Source organism: Pteropus medius, unplaced genomic scaffold (assembly GCF_902729225.1).
Source record: "Pteropus medius unplaced genomic scaffold, Ma_sr-lr_union100, whole genome shotgun sequence".
Classification (NCBI taxonomy): domain Eukaryota; kingdom Metazoa; phylum Chordata; class Mammalia; order Chiroptera; family Pteropodidae; genus Pteropus; species Pteropus medius.
The window spans coordinates 27,647,128-27,668,751 of NW_024354502.1; the positions used below are offsets into that span (position 1 = coordinate 27,647,128).

Sequence of the window (21,624 nt, forward strand, 5' to 3'; positions counted from 1 at the left end):
GTCATCAACAACCACATATTAGAATATTGAGCACAAGAGACTTTCCAGAAAGAGAAGGTAAAGAGAGAACAGTAGGTCAAGAGCAGAGTTCTGAGGAGCAGGTGAGGACGAGCTCATAATGGAGACTACAAACAGAACACTGGTCATGGAGGCCAAGAGAGGGGAGGTTTAAGCATTAAGGGGTCAGTCCACAATACAAAGTCCATCAGAGAAAGGGACTAGAAGACTAAAACAAGGAGATGAAAATTGAGGAAGTAAAGATAGCAACCGTAGGGAACTTTTTCAAGAGTTTGCTTGAAAGGAAGGAGACAAATCAGGTGAGAACCAGAGGTTTAGACACGATCAATGGCAGAGCTTTCAAGGAGGCGAGGGAGACTTGCACAAGACATAGACTGAGGAGATAATTGAAGGTTCTAGGTCCCTGGGGAGAGAGGAGGAGTGAGATTAAGACTACAGGTGGGAAAAGACTGGCCTGGAATGGAACATGGGTTCCCTTATCCTCTGAGACTCACACACCCGGTACAAAAGGTATCTCTTAATCTATGACAAAGAGGAATCTATCAATGATATATAGAGATGTACTGATAAATATATAGTGACAAAATGCTATACAATCTTTTTTCTTCAGTTCCTAATATTATTATGGATCCAGAGATGTCAAAAGAATGGTCATTCCAGGCAAAACAGGCCAGGCTACGCCTCAAACTGTCAAGCCTCTTGGCATAGTCTCCCAGGGTAGCAGGTTGCTTTCTCATCTTTCCGTAAATGCACTTTGGACCTTGACCAAGTTCCCTCTCTGGAGTCTTCTTCCCCTTTGCCCTTTGTTTCTCCGTGAGTGAAATAAATGGGTTGGATAAGATCACAGGCAGCAATGTATATATCCATCAACAGATGAATAGGTAAATGAATTGTTGTATAGCTGTACAATGGAATATTATACAGCAATAAAAAGGAATAAACTATTGACATACTCAACATGGATGAATCTCCAAATAATTATTCTGGGTAAAAAATAAATAAAAGCCAGACAGCAGGAAGCCTCCCCTCAAAATGAGTATATACTGTATGATTCCATTTGTATAAAAGCTACAAAATGCAAACTAATCTATAGTGACAAGCAGATCAGTTGTTGCTTGAAAATGAGAGAACAGGTCATGGAAAGGGGTGGCAGGAAGAGATTACAAAGGGTCATGAGGAAATATGGGGGCATGCTGCATGTGTTTATTATATTGATGGTGGTCATAGTTTCAAAGGTGTAGACATATGTCAAAACTTATCAAATCATATACTTCATATGCACTTTATTGTATATCAATTATACCTCAAAGCTGTAAAAACATATAATCACAAAATGCTCTTTAGGTGACTTCTGACTTCCCACTCCATTTTTATTTTCATGATTCTTCTTCACTCCCTTTACAGGACTCCCTTGAAGAAATGTCCTTAGCCCCAGGCAAATACACTTTTGCTATTTGAAGGCACTAATCTTGGTTTTTCCAACTGAAAACAAAAGCGGAAAGTTCTAAGTCGCTTTCTTAATAATGAAAGTTATGGTTCTTCACTCCTTCCAACCTCATCAAAATCTTACTGAGAGCGAATGTCCTGAAAAATGACCTCTATTCTCTGTTTAGGACATAAATCAAACAAGAAAAATCAAATCTTGTGATATAAATGAACTGAAACCAAACATTTTAAGAATTACCTGGTTCCTTTGGAGCTAACCCAGTTATTAATAAAAAGGGCTCTTCTCTCTGTGGAGTGGCACTCTCACCAAATATTAGCTTGTTGGAGGACTAAACAAGCAGCAATCCAGAGACAGGGAGATGTGGATGGCTGTGGTGGGAGTATTTTCTAGTCCTGCTTTAACCTACAACTGCAAAATTAACTGGCCCCATTTAAAGCTTCACAATTTCTGACCACTGGTCTACATTCCTAAAAGGTTACATGTGAAATAAATGTTGCGTGTGTGTGTGTTTTATTTTTATTTATTTACTTTTTTATTTATTTACTTTTTTATTTATTTTTTATTATGGTGACATTGGTTAACAAAGTCCGGTAAGTTTCAGGTGTACAATTTAGTAGTAAGGCATGGATACAGTATGTGTTTTAAGTTGAACCATTATTTTCTAATTCACTTACTATAATGAAGAAACAGACTTGGGGTTATATAAATTCTGCCTTTGCAATTTACAAGCTTTGTGATCTTGGACAATCCTTGACGTCTCTAAGCTTCAACTTCCTCCTCTAAAATGGAGTTGAACTCAAAGAGCTCACCTAAAGATTATATAAAATGAGAAAGGCATAGGGCCTGGTACATAGACAGCACTCAATAATGTTTTATGAAATCTGTATTATAAATATCTATTGAGGTATGATTTCAGAGTCCCTTATCTCTTCTTCTGATAAGCCTTCATTTGGTTATAACTCAATACGATATAACGTTAAGTTTATCTTTCTCTCACCTCTGTCACATTAATAATCTGAATCCACAAACAGGTAAGAGCACATTAAGGAAATCTGCTATTTAAAACAACAGCTAACACATGGAACACTTAAAATGTGCCAAACATTGTACGTGCTTTTCTTAATCTGTCATTTAAACCTCACAACAATACTATAAGGTTCATAATATTGTTATTACCCCCATTTTACATATGATGAAACTGAATCACAGATAAAGTCATTCTCCCAAGGTCACATAGCAAATAAAAAGTGAGGAGAGTTGGGGATTTAAACCCAAGCAGTCTGACTGAGGAACATCTGTGCTTAGCCACTGTATCGCAAGTTTTTTAAAAATGGATTTTTAAACACTGCTGTTAAACAAATCATCACAGACTTACCTGCCTGATAACTTTGGATACTGAGTCATAACAATCACAGGTCTCTGAAGAAAGGGATTTTCAGAAATGTTAGACCATGATCCGCTGAAGTCCAGCCCCTGCCTCTAGGCAGGGCCACAACTAGGTAATTCGGGGCTGGTCAAAAGCCTCCTGAGAACAAAATCCCATGATTTCCATTCACAGTTCATTCCCAAGTTTAATAGTCATGGAATTATTAAATTAAAACTAATTTAAAGACTTTATGCTTCAGGCTAAGCTCCATTTCTTGGGCTGGTAAACCCCAGTACTTCCATGTCTCTTACTCATTCACTCAACTATAAAATAAACATTTAAGCACACAACGCTGAGTTGTATCACTGAACAAGTTCTGATAGAATCAGTCGAGAGAATGGCAAACTGGAGGGTAGAGGTGATTTGCAATGGGGAGAGGAGAGGCTACGTTTTGGGGCTTAACCTTATATGCTGAAACTTCCCAAAACAAACTCACCCAGAACAAACCCGGGGTGAATTCCAAGTAAATCGCAAGCAGCCATGCCTGGAAAACCTACACTTTCCTTTTCCCTGAGTCCTAAATCTACCACCACCAGCCAGCCATCTGCCCTGTGTAAAAGCTTTTCTTTTACTGAAGGCTGTAATTAAGTGGACTCTTTTCTCTTCTGCAAACAACATAACTTCAATGGCTGAATTATAAATGCCCAATGCAATGTTGCTGAACAGTGAAAACTGTGGAGAGGACATGAGGCCTTTAGAGGAGGAAACACAAGCCTGGATCCTGGTCCTGGTTCCATTGTGCCTTCCTTCTGTTTTCACTGAGCACCTAAGCACCTAGAATGCTGAAGGGAAGATGCAGTCCCTGCCCTCAGGGAACTTACAGTCTAGCTAGGGAGAAATGAAGTGCACAAGCCAGGTGATCTATGGCAGAAGTTACAAAGGCAGTTAAGCTCCTGAGTTAAGGAAGCACCGGGTAGGCTTTCATCCATTGTTACTCTCACACTTCACTGAATTTAGACTTTGTTCACTGAAATTGGAATAATAATTCCTTCTTAATCTACTTTATGATGCTGTGCGGACCTCAAAGGCCAACGCTCCTAGAAAAAGAGGGTGATTCAAAGTAGGGACTGTTGATTAGCGACGTAATGGCGCTAATTTGCACATTTAAAAGATATGTTTCATTCAACGGTGCTATAGAGAAGCGGAGAGCAGAGAGAATGGTTGCGAATAGCTGGTACCTGCTCCGAAAACAAACAAACAAACAAACAGGCCTGACAACGTGGAGGGGAATCGGAGCAATCTCCAAAGTCAAAACCTCAGAAAGTGACAAGCTCACCACCCGCAGCCACTCGCGTCCTCCCCGGGGTCACTCCCCAGGCGCTCCGCACCACCCCCACCCCTGAAATCCTAGACCCAGGTCTCTGACGGCCCGGATCTTGTCCCGGGCACCCCCTGGCGGCCATCCGCGCACAGTGACCTTTCAGAACGCGGGGGCCGGGCTGATGAAGTAGGGAGAGAAGGGGGTGTGGTCTTCTCGCGTGAACTAATGGCGTCATCGAAGCGACGGGCCCGGAAGGAAGTGGCGGGCTGAGGGGTGTGGCGGTTTCTGCGGTTGCACTGGGGTTCGGACGAGTACGGCGCGCCTGGAGGGACAGCCTGGTACGCGGCCCCCGCCCCTTAGTGAGCGCACTGGGCCTAGCTGCGGCCTCCGCGGAGCTGATCGGCGATTCTCCTCGGCCCCCGCCCCAGCAGCCTTTTCTCCTTCTGGGGCAAGAAAGCAATCCGTCTCTGTCCCGTCCCTTCCCTCAATGACCCAGGCGGGATCGCGCTAAGGCTCTTGGAGCCCCAGCCCCTACTCAGGGCGCTTGGAACGCGTGACCTCTCTGAAGAGGACAGGGAAGGGGCCCGAGGTGGGGCGGGAGTGATCTCGGAAGGGAAGGGCATTTGCAGAAAGGACATGGCTGCAAATCGGTAGCTGGAGGCCGCCACAGTAAAATAAGCGCCTCGAAGATGTCTGCGCCCGACTTCTGTTGGACCCAGGAGGCAGAATGCACGCCCTGCGCGGGTTGGCCCAGGCACGCTTGTCTGTGAACTTTGCTGTCAGTTACCCTAGTTTTTGCAGAGCCTTCAGTGTTCAAGAAATGAGTTTGTAGAAGCCAACTGTTTCTCATCCTGGTGCCCGAACGCAGACCCAGGAGTCTAGAGTCTTTGCAGTCTGGGGAACCTCCTTTCTCCCCTAACCATGGGCTTGGGGACCTGTCAGGTGCAAAGTACCAATCGAGTATATGGGAGGGAGTGTGGCTTCAGTCTTATTCAGAGCCCTCTCCCTAATAGGGCCAAAGGAATAACTGGGAAGGTGAGCAGACGGAAGGCCAGAGAATCTCACCTGGGACTCTGCTAGCATGCTGTCTCTGTCGCTCCAGCATCTGAAAGGAGTAAATAATGGTTTCCTTTGAAGTGGCAGGCAATTAGGACTGGGAGGCTCTGACCAGAATTACATGCCACAACTGCCTGTCGTTTGACTTCCCCTGTAATTTGGACCAACATACTGCAGCTACCTCTCTTCCTTTTACTAGTATGAGTGGCTCCAGTGATGGCACATTCATGTTCACAGAAAGAAAGCTATGTTCTGAACGCTGCCCAATTAGCATTGATTCCGCCTTGGGTCATGGCTATATCCAGAACCTGCTTCTTCAATGAGGTGGAGAACAGAATTCCACAGTTAAGGAATGGGACTGTTTACTGAGAGCAAGGATGAAGAGAGTTGTAGATCTAGCCTTGTGTTCATACTACCAACAGGCCGTTATGAGCCACTACAGGGAACTCAGCTTGGTGAGGTACTCTTCTGTCATAGCTTGTCTCCTGCAGGGCAAACCATACACGTTTTCCCATATCTATCTTTTTCCCTAGGATAAACCTTCACTGATGGCTCAGTTGGGAGCAGTTGTGGCTGTGGCTGCCAGTTTCTTTTGTGCATCTCTCTTCTCAGCTGTGCACAAGATAGAAGAGGGACATATTGGGGTATATTACAGGTAAGGCAGAGACAGGGAGAAGCTTGCAATTTCCTGTTAAACGACTCTTTCCTAGTCACTGTCTAGCAGGTTGTGCTAAATAGCTATGTTTATGTTTTGTTAAATATGGGAGTCTTTTAGATTGTGTTTTTGTGTTAGTTGCCGTGGGGAGGGGAGTACATATATGAAGTATGTGCGTATACATATATAAATGTAAATATAAAATTTAGTAGCCTAAGTTGATGCCATTGATAGTGATTTAGAGACAAAACCTAAAGGACACCAAATCATCTCTGAAATGCTTTCTCCTACATCCCTTTGGGCATCTTGGTGCCACAAGGTTACCTCTGAGGAATACCAGTTTTTGATGGCAACTTAATATAGCCTGCTCTACAAATTTGGACCTACTCTTCAAATTTAACATTTCGGAAAAAATGAAAGAGCCTGCAGATTGATTTGTATCAATCAAGGCAAGCCTTGGAATAGTGGTTCTTACAATAAAGGAGCCTATTATGTCACTGTTTATCTTATTGCTTTTTTTAATGTATCTTTTACTTCAAAATGTAAAGCAAAGAAGCTCTTATAAATCTCGGATTACTTTCCTTTTAGTAAACTCCATAACCAAGTTTTTTGCTTTAAGTCTTTATGACCCCTTCTTACATGTACCCTGTGATGCTTATTTCTGGATTGCTTTCTAGTAAGTTCTGAAAGTCTGGTTGGGTTTTCCTCTCTCCTTTAATTATTTCTCCCTACCATCTGCTTATATGTCCCCCAAAAATGCCTTTAATTTTATTATCATTTACATATAACTTGATTAAAAAGGTAACTTTATTGCCAAAAAAATATTTAAACGACTTATAAAGCGTGCTTTAAATTATTCTTTTGGTCATTGATGTCACTGGACTGCAACATTAGTGCGATTCATAGATAACTGTGTTCCTGGATTTAACTGCCTAAATGGGTTGCCACAAGCTCAACGGATATAACAAAGTAAAACAGACTTCCTCTCAAGTATAGCCAGGGATTCTGCTCCCTTTATTTCACTTCTGTGCTGAACTTTTTTTTGCTGCAAAAGCATGAATAATGGTTTTATGTTTTACCATTAGGCTTCCTAGAATATCAGGGTCTAGCCAGGAGGAAGAAAGGGATCTATAGACATGGCTCTGGCACTTGTCACTCTATACTAAACATTTATGGGGCTGAAAGGAAAGTTGGCCCACTCAGTATTAATGTAATAGGTACCTCTTGCTAAATTGAACCTGCTTCTCTCTTCCTCCTCTGCAGAGGTGGTGCCCTGCTGACTTCCACCAGCGGCCCTGGTTTCCATCTCATGCTCCCTTTCATCACATCATATAAGTCTGTGCAGGTATCCTTGGCTTATGTGGTATGGCTGGATGACTGCAGGTTTGGGATGTTGACTAATGCATGATTTGGAATTATTTAGCAATTGGATGAGTATAATGCCTTTTCAAGGAATCATTTAAGAATAAGGTGTGCGTGTGTGTGTGTGTGTGTGTGCGCGCGCACGCACGTACGTATGTGTAGAATGAGGCTCTGGGCCATTCACTCTGGAGCTTTACTTGATTGTTGAAATAGTTAAATGGAGTCCTTGCCTTGGCCCATCAGGCTCAGCTGGGAATTATTTCTTCACTTCAAGACAAATCTAGAGAGGAATCTGTTGTGAATGTACAGAAGGAAAAGTAGGGTGTATGTGTCTGTGTGTTTTAAATTGCGGGCTACCAAAATAGATGGAAATAAAACATGGTCATTTTGCTAGTTCTTGTTTGAACTTCAGAGATGTGAACATAATTTTGGGGGTAGGGAAAAGGGAAGTTGAACTTGATGAAGAGAAATTACATATAAAATAGGAGTAGGATTAATTATGACAAAGCTAAAGCCTACCTAGGTTAGACTATCCATCTTTGAAGTATGTCAAATATCCTGGGATTCCTCATCAGCATTTTTCTTATAAATTTCTTCTACCATGTACTCTGCTTTATGGTTCTCAAAGTGCATTCATGCACATTATCTCATTTGAGTTTCACAGTAATCCTGAGAATGAGCTGAGCAGGTCTTATAGGCTGAGATAGGTTAAGTAAAGAATCTGCTATTTCAAGGACAGTAAATAGAAGAGGTCTTAGGACTCCTAGTCCAGGGTCTTTTTCACTGAACCATTATTACCCAGCTAATTCATTTGGTGGTTCACTTACAATGAAGCCGGGTAGGAACTTTGCTTGGTTAGTCTCACATTCTATAAGTCAGGAGGATTCAGCGAAGACAAAGCTCAACCCAAATAGGTATTCAAGGACAAGGCCATTTGGGATTCTAAAAATAAGTTTCTTTGATCGTCACTGCCCATCTTACAGCATTTTATGTCTCTTATATTTCCAGACCACGCTGCAGACAGATGAGGTGAAGAATGTACCTTGTGGGACAAGGTAAGGTGCCTGGAATAAAGCTATTAAACCCAAATAAGAGGAAGGGCTATCTGGCTGGCTGCAGTAGGAGACAGTGAAAAGAGAGGCACCCCTTCTTGATTTTACCAAGTTCCTTGCCCTTTGTTCTGATTCAACTAAGTGGTAGAATGCAGAGAAAAATCACAGAAGGTAGACAGGTTTGAGAGGGCCTTGAATGTCATGATAAGAAGTTTAGGCTTTTTCTGTTAGAAGTGAGGATCCTCTAAAGACTTTTAGCAAATAAATGACTTGATAAAGGAAGATAACTTTAACGTAACTAACTATGGAGAATATCTTAATGGTGGGGGAGGACTTAGGGGCAGGAATTCTAAAGATGACACCACTATAATTGGTCCCGCTGAAAAGTAAAGAAAGTTTCATCTGGGATAGAGTAATAACGTAAACAACACCTCAGAGAAACATTCAGACAAATCTCAAATTGGGACATCCCACAGGATAACTGGCCTGATTCTCGGCACAAAGTCGTATTTGGAGGGGCGTTGGGTTGAAAAGGAAACTTAAAAGACATAAACAGATGTAATGGTGAGCCTTGATTAGAACCTGGTCCAAAAATAACAGCTGTAAAAGACATGATGGAACTGTATTAGTCAGCTTGGGCTGCCGTAACAATACCACAGACTCGGTGGCTTAAACAACAGGAATTTATTTTCTCACAGTTGTAGAAGCTCAAAGTCCAAGATCGAGGTACTAGCAGGGTTGGTTTCTGGTGAAGCCTCTCTTCCTGGCTGAAAGGTGGCTACCTGGCTGTGTCTTCACAGGGCCTTTCCTCTATACACACGCACAGGAGAACAAGATCTCTGGTGTCCTTTCCTCCTTTCCTTTACCAGTCCAATTGGTTTAGGGCCCCACCCTTATGACCTCATTTAGCCTTAATTACCTCCTCAAAGGCCCTATCTCCAAATATAGTCACTGTGGGGGTTAGAGTTTCAACCTGTGGATCTTGGAGGACACATAATTCAGTTCATAATAAGAATCATTGTGGAAATTTGAATGATTGGATATTAGATAATATTAAGGAATTATTGTTGATTTTCTTAGGTTTGGAAATGGTTTTGGGACTGTGTAAGAGAATGTCGTTATTCTTGGGTGATGTTTGCTAAAATGTTAAGGGGTAAAGTATCATGACTATTACTTTGAAATGTTCAGCAAAAAAAGTAGATCAGTCAATAAGGTAAAATGTGAACAGTTGTTAAATTTCAGCAGTGGCATATGAGTGTTCTGCTAGTCTTTCAACTTTTCTGTATGTTTCAAATTTTTTTTAAATGACTAGGGGAACAGGGAAGTGCTGAACTATGCTGAACCGTTATGAACAGGGAAGTGAGAAATGGTGACCATAAAATTCCAGTGACCTTTTAAGTTCTGAGAACTCCTCAACTTTATTTAGTCTTTTCCTTTCAATTGGTTGCTTTAATCAAAAGGCATTTTAGATTCAAAAGATATGAACTACTCTTTTCTCACTGGCATCTCAAAAGTTTCACTTTTTTCTTGGCGGAATTATTTTTAGAAAGTGTGCTGCCTCGGGAGTGTATTCTTGCTATAAGCTCTGAAGATCTACTTGGAGATCTGATATGCCTTCTGAGCTCCTGTGAACTGTTTTCCTTTTCTGCTAAGTCACACATCTTATTCCATTACCTAGGAGACTGCACTATTCCAGAGCTTATTAATGAGTTGTTTGTCCATTCTTCCTCTAATAGCGGTGGTGTGATGATCTACTTTGACAGAATTGAAGTGGTCAACTTCCTGGTCCCAAACGCAGGTACGTTTTTCTAGTTTACCCTGGAAGTACCTAGCGTACTTTCCCCAGCATGCCACCCCAGTGTCTGCTGCAACACCTCAGGAAAGGAAAACTACCGTCTGAGGAAGTTTTGAGTCCTTCTTTTTCCTATTCTGAAATTTCTCCTTCCCTCCCAGTGTACGATATAGTGAAGAACTATACTGCTGACTATGACAAGGCTCTCATCTTCAACAAGATCCACCATGAACTGAACCAGTTCTGCAGTGTGCATACGCTTCAAGAGGTCTACATAGAGCTCTTTGGTAAGAAAGCCTCTTCTGGTCATAGCCTGCCTTAGCAGCCCTGCTCCTTTGCACTGCCTGCTTCTGAGATACCCACAGAGTAGGATGGGTACTGATAGACAGGAGGTGTTAAAGAAGCCAGTGCTCACAAAGGGCATTCCTAGAAAATGCTGATGACAGTGGAAGGTCATGAGAGTAGTTGACCTTTGGGCATAGGAGTAACAGTGGACTACAGTACTCACTTCTGGCTTGACTCAGAGGACCAGAATGGAAATATGTTTCCATGGTCCCTAAAACATCATTCTGTACTGAAGATAGCCTCAGTTCTAAAAGAGCCTTAGAGATTATCCAGCCCAACGTCTTCATTTTAAGATAAGAGTACTGAGGTGCAAAGAGAAAAAGTCATAGAGATATTTGTAGTAGCTAAAGCTAGAATTTCCCTCTCCTGGCTCTCACTTTGCATACTTCCCACCACATCACACTGAATGAAGGGCACCCAGGAGAGTGATGAGAATGGTACGTCACATTTAATTCTAGAACCGAGACCAGGAACATAGCTACTTACAGTTCCTAGGACCTTTATGTTTTTTTGTTTGTTGTTTGTTTATTTGTTTACCCTATACCTATAGAAATGAATAGGAAAAAGCTTAAAACAAAAAGGATCCACGTGCTTAAGTAGACACTTCTCATCTTGTTTACCTGGTCAAAGTAAACATAGCCTAACTTCAGCAGCAAAAGAAACATTTCAGCAATGTTACAGTTCTTTTGTGGTAGAATATTCTTATTTAAACTTTCTGCTAGAAGTTTTCTAGTAGCCAGTGCTAAAAGTAAATGGATTTTTCAACCCATAGCATAAGTGTTCTTGATACTAGGACTAGATAGTGATATTTCCCAGGTATCTTCATAAAAAAACCCTGAGTGAGAATATTTTTTCAAGTAGACAGGAGGAATCATTGACATTACACGTGATCTTAATTAAGCAAACAACCTCTGCACCATGTTTCAGATTTGGGGAATTGTCAGAATCACTTTTAATTTTTCTGCTGTAGAAAATGAATCTAAATTCGCTCTATAGGATTTAGATTTATTTTACTGGGTTTGGGTTCAGTGTGCTTTTAAGAAAATTTTTATAAATTTTCTATTGATTTTTTTTACCTCAAACTGATAGAATTTTATAAAATATTAGTTTTCTCTCTAGCCATTGTTTTAGAACTTGTGCCATTAAATGAACATTTCAACACATTTGAAACAACAAAAGACAAAAGATCTCTAATTTCCATGAAGAGAAAATTAAAAGGTGAAATTGTTTTGCATTAGAAAACTTCTTACTGTCTTAAAGATAAACTTGATAGCTTAGTAAATTATAGCTTCTTGTACAGAGGAGCTGGGAAAATGTATTTGTCTGAAATTTTTTCCTTTTTAAAGTTCATTCTTGCCAGCAAGCACTGTTTTGCTTAGAAGGTATTTGCTTCCGTAAAGGAGAAACTTGTCTCTAATCCTATTTCTAAAATGTCAAAGGTTTTTCTCTAGTTACCTTCCCCTGAGGATTCCTAGCCCTGACTTTCAACATAACTGCATAATTCTCATCACTGCTTATTCTGATGCATCCTCTTTGCACATTTTATAAAAATATTATCTAATACTTGTTCAGAAGTTCACCTGAAGAACCTTTTTGTGTATACTTAGTGATACAACTTAATCAGCATTGAGCAGCATAACTGTAACATATAGACAACTTATTGCCAGTATTACTTTGGTGAGAAACTACTTTGTAAAATATTTCTTCCAGATTTTCCTGGAAAGTTATTAGCCTAGAGCCACAGGTTTCTACCTTGAGTCAGATATAATTTGGTCTAATAAATGACTGTGTTATTATGAACTCAAGGTGAGTACAAGCCATCTTACTTAAAGTTTGGTGAGTTTCCTATTTAAAATAGAAAATATGAAATATGATGTTTATCTCTAGTTGTCAAATTGTTAGGCCCATACCAAGTGTGAGGCACTGCCTTTATGGGCATTTCTCCCTCACTGCTGAGAAGCTTTTGAGAGTATATCCAGTATATGGAACCATTAAAATCCCTTGCTTAATGATATGACAGTTGAAGAAAACACTGTTTTATGCCCTAACCATGAAAGCATAATAATTAAGTAAGTTCATTGTTTTTGTTATTATTGTTTTTATTGTTTTTATTATCATTGTTTTTATTTTATTGTTTTTATTATTATTGTTTTTATTGTTTTTATTAACTAGCCTGAGCACATCTCTGAAATGACATGGGCAGCACCAGTTTCAGCATCTATAAAGACAGGAGTTATACTTGCTGTTTCTCAGAGGCTCCCGTTTGGGCACAGGTGACCAAGAATGGCCACATAGCAGATGGCAGCTGACAATAGGGAGGTGATTTAAGTTTACCTGTCCCGGCCTGGTTTCGTGGATTCTTTTTCTTCGTGTCCTTTTAGGATCTTAATGATAATCTCATGGGCAGGGGGCAGGGAAGAGAAGGCCCAGGCCAGAGAAGGCAGCCTGGTGCTGCTGTCCTGGGATCACAGCTGGAAGGGAGGTCAGTTATAGCTCTTCCTACACTTGACTGTGAAACAGCTCGTATGTGCTTTCCAGACAAAGGAATCAGGACCAAAGCAAACAACACATCAAAAGACTTGGGCTCGTTTCCAGAACTGTAAATTTTTATTTTTCCCTTGTGTTATTTGATGGAGTTCCTAATGGAAATAGTCTTCCTTGGGGCTTTTCTTGACGTCAGAATCTGTTGCTCTTTTAGAAACTTCTAAAATTACTAGATTTAATGTGCTCGGCTCTTTTCAAAATACCTAACATAGCCATTCTACCTTCCTTCTTCATGAAAACTGCATTCTTGCCTTCTGTTTTGCTCCTGCTGTCTGGGAAAAAGCTGCCGCCTGACTCAAGAAATATGCTAGAATTGTTGTTTGTTCTTTTTTTAAAAAAACTCAATTCCCTTTTGGGCAAGGTTGATATTTTCAACAACCTAGGTGATTCTATCTTGAGGACCCAGGAAAAGAATACTCTCACATCTAGCCTATGTAAAGGGACTGTGTAGCCATGTTGCTCCAAAAGTCTTGCTGGGGATCTTTAGATTTTCGGGCTATGGTAAGCACTTTACTTTGGGAAGACCTTTGCCTGTCATTCCTGAGTTGATGTTTTAGTTTGTACTCTGCCCCCTGTACTTCCATCAACCTTGCCTAGAAAGCGTGACAACTCCTTTTCCTGTCTTTCTTGATTCCAGATCAGATTGATGAAAATCTCAAACTGGCTTTGCAACAGGACCTGACCTCCATGGCCCCTGGGCTTGTCATCCAAGTAAGCATTGCCACCATGGGAGCGTCCCCTGATGAAAGTGCATCCCCTCTTCCAAGGGATATCCTTTCTGTGCAGGAAGATCGAGAACCAGTGGGAGCTGCTTAGGTTCCTCACCGCCCTCACCTTCCCATCAGGTGCTATTTTTATCCTTCTCCAGGCTGTGCGAGTGACAAAGCCCAATATACCTGAAGCGATCCGCAGAAATTACGAGTTGATGTGAGTATATCCTCTGCCTAAGCTATCACCACCACTCTCTCCCACTTCCCATTTCATCACATCTCAGAGTTAACTGAAGTCGTGCCAGGCTTTTATTCCCCTTCTTGAGTATTTGTCATAGCCCATTAAACTGTAGGATGAAGCAGGCATGTCAGGACAATCATCTGGGCCCTATAACTATGATTGAGAACCACAGAGCAGCCCTTTTGAGCAGTGATGCTTTTAAAGGGGCCAGGGGGCCTTGTTTGTGCTTCATGGCTCATACCAAAGAAGATAGGAGGGAAATAGGATTAAGTAGGCAGGCAGGTGTATTTTACTAAAATAAATTATGCTTTAGTTCCCACAAATGAGTTATTTTGGAGAAGGAGAGCCATGTTATTGTCAGCAACAGATCTGCTTTTACCTGGGACATGGAATGGCCTAGGAGAGAGTAAGAAATCAGAGTTTGCCTCTCCTCAGCAGGAGAGTTTGGCTTCTCCAGAGGACAGTGAAGTTTCTCTGAAGTTTTTCCACAGTGGCCTCACAACTGCATACTTTTCTCCCCTTCAGGGAAAGCGAGAAGACAAAGCTTCTCATTGCAGCCCAGAAACAAAAGGTGGTGGAGAAGGAAGCTGAGACAGAACGGAAGAAGGCCCTCATTGGTCGGAATGGGGTTCTGTGATCCCCTTTCAGGGCAGAAGGGCTGGGATGGTGGGAAGATTCGAGGAAGCCTCAGGCACTGTTAGACCACATGGTTCTCCAAGCCCTTTCCACATATAGGGTTAACAGTCATACTCCTGGAAGCAAAGCTGAACAGCGCATATTTCTTTCCTAAATACATTGTCAGATCATGATCAAGGGCAATGAGTTTTGAGTTTCCACATATCTCTTAAATGAAAGGAGCCTTTCCTGTTAATTCTTAATTCATAATGATAATGGCTAATACTTACTGAGCACTTACTATGAGCCATGTACTTTTCTAAGTACTCATATGTGAATTCTCTCACTCCTCACAACCAGGTGAGGGAAGCACTATCGTTAACCTCACTTTACTGAGCCGAAGCACAGAGGTTAAATAATATGTCCAAAGTCATATATGGCAAGTAAGTGGTGGAACTGGAATTCAAATACAGGGACTCTGCCCCAGAACCTTGGTTCTTAACCACTACACTAACCTATTAACAAACCTGACTGCTTCCTTAACTAAAGTGGCAGGAGGAAACTTTTTAGAGGATATCTTACTCCTTAAATATTCTTTTGAAAGAAATATCCTGTGATTTAGGAGAGAGGTTAGGGCCTATTCCTTGCTTTCATTGGAGAAATGATTCATTTCCTTTGGGCCTACATCTCCCCAATTATTATCTCGTGCTGACATCGTTGTTTGTGCTCAGTGGTACACTTCATCTCTGCCCGTGTATGCCGGTCAGGGCTGCCCTCTGGGGCCAGTGGCTCTCTGAGCTTACCCACGCTCATGCATCAGGAACTCAGATCAGGTGAAAGGGGAAATTGAATCAAACTTTTGAAATATCAGAGCTCTAAGCCTTTTTTCAACTTCAATAACATAGAGGCAGAAAAAGTGGCTCAGGTTGCAGAAATCACCTATGGACAGAAAGTGATGGAGAAGGAGACCGAAAAGAAGATTTCAGAAATTGAAGGTGAGCAGAAGTGAAATTAATGCCCGAGTTTTCCTCAGACCCCACCTCGTAACAAGCGGGTGGGACAGTCCCTTCCTTTGCTTTTAATTCTCTGTCATGATTTCTTTGGAATATCACTTTTTCTCATGCTTTGACTTTGGGACAGGCATGGGTCAGGCTAGCATCAGTTTTCCACTTCAGGGAGCATTCATTTTTTCAACAAATGTTAGTTGCGTGCCATCAGACGCTCTTATGTTAGGTGTCAGAAAAGAGAAAATCATACGGTCCCTGCATCCTGGAGTTCAATATCTGGCATTGGAAATAAACTAGGACGCCAGGCCAAACAGCAGCCCCTTCCCTCATGCCCTACCTGCTCCTCAGAAGTCAGTAAACACCATAGCTCTGAGCCCTGAGTCTGCTCCCACAGTCCCTGTAGCTATTAAGCTAGGTATGAAGAAAATGCCTTTTCAGCACCAACAACACTGGAGCTGGAGAGAAGTGTCCCTTTGCTGGCTCCTCTGAATATTATTTACCTTCAGTTCCCTGCCCCTCAGCTGTCACCTCATTCCCACCACCCACCTTTTTCTTCATGTGATGCTTTATATCAAGCAAATTCTAGGACAAAAATGGGACATCAAGGCCCAGCTTCAGGTTACAAAGTGCTGTGTCCAATTGTATTCACTATGGGGCCTGTCGGGCTTTTCAGGGGCCCAGTGAGATCAGCACCTCCTCATTAGGGAGCTCTTAGCAAAACAACACATATTTATTTCTTATTAATACATGTCATCAGGTGCTGAGACCAGTTAAGTCAGCCGCATGCAGCCAGAATCCCAGTCACACTACAGGCTCCTTCCACCCAGGGTCATGCTGAGGGAGTGCAGTAAGAACCAACCCGACAGACCTTTCTTCATAGGCTTTTTGCTACAAATATTACTCACATGATGCTGGCCTCATTCCCAAGGCAAGGAAGTAAATATCAAAAATTTCTCATCAGCTTGACAGAAAGTTAGTCTCAGTGGAGTGTGAAAGTATATTGCTTGCATAGTAGAAGTTTAAATAGGTCTTAATCCAAACAGGTGTTAATCTGGACCGTGGCTTGTAATTCTTAGAGTTGTGCCAGTGTAACAACTGTTAATTCGAAACTTTTTGAAATGATCGATGGACATAAAAGGGAAATAAAGTTAGAGAGGGACTGAACTATTGTTTATGGCAGGGGCCCCCAGGCTGCAGACTGGTACCGGTCCATGGTCAGTCAGTTAGGAACCGGGCTGCACAACAAGAGGTGAGCAACAGTGGGCAAGCAAGCGAAGCTTCATCTGCATTTGCAGCTGCTCCCCAGCACTAGCATCACCACCTCAGCTCCACCTCAGATCATCAGGCATTAGATTCTCATTGGAGCACCAGTCTCTGCCAAAATGATTGGGGACCACTGGTTTATGGTGTTCAGTTTTAGGGTAGATCCGCCTCTGGCTGTATTCAGAACCTCCTTTGGGCATCTCTCGCTTTTGCTGTGTAGCACAGGAGGGGTGAGGTGGAAAGCTCTGAGACTAGAGGTTTAGGCGGAGTCCCTTCCCCGTCCTGGAGCTACACACAGAGTGACAGGTGTGTAGAAACAAGACGTGTCTCTGGGCAGCCGTGCTTTTCTCAGTAATGCTGTCAGAGATGTTAGGCACAGCAACAGACTTGCTCATAACTAGTCCCCACCACAGGGAGATGCTATCAAAGCACTTTTTCATCCCGGTTCAGTGTCACAACTGGTGAAATAGGAAAAAAAAAATGCCTTTTTCCCCATTTCCCAGATGAGGGAACCAAAGGACAGAGTAAAAAGAACAATCTCCTCTAGGTCACAGAGGCAATTGGGGAAAGTTACAGGGACTCCAGACCCAGTGTTCTGGTAGCCTCTGCAGTTCAGTTCACTGCATTCTCTCCCGCAGATGCTGCATTTCTAGCCCGGGAGAAGGCAAAAGCTGATGCTGAGTGCTATACTGCTATGAAAATTGCCGAAGCAAATAAGGTAAAGGCCCAGTGCCTTCTGGCGAAGAGAAGATATATTTGGGTATAAGCTGATGGTGTTTGAGTTCCGGGTGTTGGATGACCACCAATACCCAAAGGCCCTCGTGGCCAGAAGTGATGACTCCTGTGCTGTATCAGACAGGTACTTCCCTTTTCCTTAGCAGTGCCTTGATAGAAATGTAATTTTTGTGCTGAACATGAAAATTCCTAAACTATTGCAGCTCCAGCCTTAAAGATCTGAGATTAGTTTCTCTTAGCGAAGTGGTTACCCTGTTACTAATGTAACAGTGAGACCAGGAAAAAGTAGAGAGGGCATATATGTCTTTGACAGAGACCCTCTCCTTATGAGAACCAAAAGGGTGCCACCCAAAGTTTTCTCAATCTGGTTCTACCTAAGTCTTCTTTACTTATTTTTTTTAACAGCTGAAACTGACCCCTGAATATCTGCAGCTTATGAAGTTCAAGGCCATTGCTTCCAACAGCAAGATTTACTTTGGCAAAGACATCCCTAACATGTTCGTGGACTCCGCAGGCAATCTGGGCAAGCAGTTTGAGGGGCTAGCTGACAAGCTGAGTTTTGGCTTAGAAGATGAGGCCTTGGAGGCAGACACTGAGGAGAATTGAAAAAAAAATTTATACCACCTCAGATGACACATAAAGAGATCTTTATTTTTTAATGATGAACTAGGATGACCCTCCCTCCTACACTACCTTCTTTAACTCTCTTCCATGTACTGTGGTGCAAAAAGAAGAAATGGACTCTATTCCCCTGGGAAGGGAGGGCAGGGATTGATGATTTGGAGTTTTATTCAGGTAAGTAGGTTATATGACTTCTGTTAAGATTTGTAAACCATAGGGTTGAGCTTTGACCTCCAGATATTAATTTTTGACCTTCGAAGCTGGCTTAATTAGGGATGCTGTCATTGAGGAGTGGGAGAAATAGAGGGTGTTGCCTGTAGGTGATTCGACTTCCCTTATTTGAGAAAATGCAGTCCAGTTTTCTCACCCTGCCTCTGAGGTGGGAGATGCCTGTGGGCAAGGCTCACAACTGAGCAAATATGTGCTTGTAAGTTTGCCAGGAGCTGTGGGGAAACAGCTGCAGAGTGTTTGGCTTTCCTGGCGTTTTTGTCAGCGCATACATTGTTACTTTAGAGGAGCACTTCCTGAGCCCTCCTAAGGCAGAACTGGTGCTAGGTTTTGCAAGCTTTTCTATACACTACCCTCCTTGCCCTGGGCTTAAAGTGGTGATTCTGACTGCATTGCCAGAGTCAGGGTTTGGTCACCACCACACAATTCTTTTTAAAACTTTTCACCTATTCTATGATTTGTTTTTGTTTTTTTCTTTCAATCTGTCCATTGGCTCCAGTCAGCCTTAAGAAGATGGGAACAAACAACTCAAGTGTCTTAATAGCTGCTGAAGTGGGAACATTATGTCTGTTAGCCACTCTGGTACTTGCTTGGCAAACGCTATATGTTCCTTGAGATCAAGTGTCTTTTTATTGCTGTGGAGATTCTACATTGACGAGCTCTTCTGGAAAAGAAAGGAGGGCCATCCAAAAGGTTTCCTAGTCTAATGCCTGTGGCTTGTGCTGGGAGTATGAACATCACAGTGATAAAATGGAGCCCCTTCTCTAAGTAGCACGTGTATTTAATTCCAGGGCTCCAGGCAGCCACATGAAGATCAGAGTGATTGTTCAGTCTCCAGAGACGGCTGTGTAGCTATAGGTCAGAGTGAATGTCCCAAGTCCTGGGTTGGAAAGACTGCACCAAAATCTGTTCAAATGTTTTCTTTTTCATTTCTAATTAAAAGTTTGAGTCACTCTGGGAGATTTGGGATGGGGGAGACCAAACATGAAAGAACGGTTTTCTTATATCCTGGAACTGGAGTCATGGGTGGGGCGGGCATCCAGTCTGTATAGCCCATGAGTTGTGTACCAAATTAAGTGGAGGGCAGCTATCTGGAGTTAAGTTAACTTGCAAGCATGTTAGTATTCTCCATGACAGGCTCTGGCTTAGAATTCGGCCTTGTTATTAGCTGTCTCCTAACTACCACCACCACCACCACCACCACCACCACCACCACCTCACCACTGCCTCTACCTACAAAAAAAAAAAAACCTCCCACTGTACCCCTCTTCCCTCAGTGAAACTGTGATTGCTGCTTTCTGGCACAGATTCTCCACCTCATTTTTGGTCCCATGCCCAGACTTCTGGTTCATCAAATGGCCCCAGAACTCAGGCCAGCTTGCTCCTAAGTAGCAAGTTTGGATAGCATTCAGCCTGCCTAGGAAGAAACAAAGTGTTAACTCCTCTTAATTCAGATGTTACCCTTCTTTGTTCTAAATCTTGGGACTAGAGTTTTGAAACCACTGGTTTTGATCACACTTTGTGTAGGCAGCCAAATGTTCCTGGGAGTGATGGCTTTGTATATGCTCAGGAGTCCTCACAGAAGGCAATCTCCCAAGACCAACATAGGATATCCATTATTAATATATACTCGCCTTCCTCTCATTTCAATGCCATTGATCACTTATAAGAAGCAACATATCCAGCATCCCTGATTTACATATGTGTCTGCTCCCTTTACTCTGAGACTTGTTAAGTAGGCCTCAGAAAACACTACTCTACTAAGGTAGGATAAGGAGCAAGGATAACTCAGTCTCCGAATAGCACGTTTGCTCAGGTTCTTACCCTGAAAGTCTCTCTAATACTAACATCCTATGATAGCTTATCGCTTGCACTAGATACTCTTTGACCACAGAAGAGCCTTAGTGAAGTCCTGCACCTGCCTCCTCAATGTTAACGTTGCTTCCTCTTTAAACAAAAAACAAATGTTGTAGTACCCATTTGTTTAAATCCAATGGTTGTACCTGCCTGAATAGTAAGATCATGAAAGTCAGCTGTTTCCTTAGCATGGGAAAACTAACCAATCTGTTTGTGTGGCTTTGTTTCTTTAACACTAGAAAATCTGATCTTAACATTTGAATTCTAAACTTGTGAAATGTGACAGCCTGCAATTTTGTAGGCAGTAAAATCACGGCTGCTATTTATAAATGGAACTTCTCTCAAAATAAGTAACTGTTTATAAAATAGTTTTTTAGGATTTTCCAAGGAAAAGTCATCTTGGTTGAATGTTTCTCACTCATTAAACTTTGCAGAAGTGATGTATATTCAGTACAGTTTTTAATTACTTTTTATATAAGGACAGAATATTTGCAAGGAAGCATTTGTTAATTTTTATATGACTAATATTAATTTGGAGGGATCTATAATCATATTAAGTTGAAGGAGGAAAAAAATCACTGAAGGAATTTTAGCAATACAGCAGGTCCTCAAATAACATCATTTCATACAGCATAATTTCATTATAACAATGAGACAGTAAGAACTTAACCCTTGTTTATATCAATTAGCCTATAGTAAATTTCATTTTGTGCAGTTTCACTTAAAGTCAAAGAACCTATTGAGGATGTTGAGGACTTACTGTACATTGATCCAAAAAAAGTAGATGTTTTATAAATGATCTGTTGCAATTTCTGTGGGTCTGTCTTTCAACACTGGTAAGTGTACCATTTATAGAGTAAATACTGAAAATAAGATTGTCATATTTACTGACTTACCTATTAAGTTTGAAGATAAAATGTACAGATGCTCTTCAGCATACAATGGGGTTCTGTCCCAATACATCCATCATAAGTTGAAAGTATCATTAAGTTGAAAATGTATTTAATACACTAACCCAACCTACTGATCATTCATTATAGCTTAGCCTAGCCTACCTTATACATGCTCAGAACACTTACAGTAGCCTACAGTTGGGCAAAATCATCTAACACAAAGCCTGTTTTATAATAAAGTGTTGAATGTCTTATGTAATTTATTACGCGTATGCTTTTACACCATTGTAAAGTCAAAAAATCATAAGTCAGGGATCATGGCTAGTGGCTACTCTGTGTATATGAACTTAAGTACTTTAGTTCTATTCAGTGTCTAGCCACTGTTTCTATTGTTTCCTTATAAAAGAGGTAATAGCCAATCACTTTGTGTTTGTATTTCATTTCTGCTTTTGTGTAAGCTGGTGATAGAATAATCAAATTAATTCTACTTCTTAAG

General features: G+C 41.6%; 1 protein-coding gene across 2 annotated transcripts; it reads left to right on the plus strand.

Annotated features, from left to right (window-relative positions):
* Positions 1-4,357: 4,357 nt before the first annotated feature.
* ERLIN2 (ER lipid raft associated 2) lies at positions 4,358-21,547 on the plus strand. 2 transcript variants are annotated; one of them, XM_039853940.1, is made up of 12 exons: positions 4,358-4,490; positions 5,742-5,863; positions 7,127-7,208; positions 8,234-8,280; positions 10,014-10,075; positions 10,231-10,356; positions 13,596-13,669; positions 13,827-13,885; positions 14,435-14,526; positions 15,430-15,519; positions 17,433-17,512; positions 17,935-21,547. In XM_039853940.1, exons 2-12 carry the CDS (start codon positions 5,757-5,759, stop codon positions 18,133-18,135), a joined length of 1,020 nt encoding a protein of 339 aa, XP_039709874.1. In that variant the 5' UTR covers positions 4,358-4,490; positions 5,742-5,756; the 3' UTR covers positions 18,136-21,547. The 2 variants fall into 2 exon arrangements, with proteins under 2 accessions (XP_039709874.1, XP_039709873.1); XM_039853939.1 differs by lacking the exon at positions 4,358-4,490 and adding an exon at positions 4,628-4,906.
* Positions 21,548-21,624: the final 77 nt, after the last annotated feature.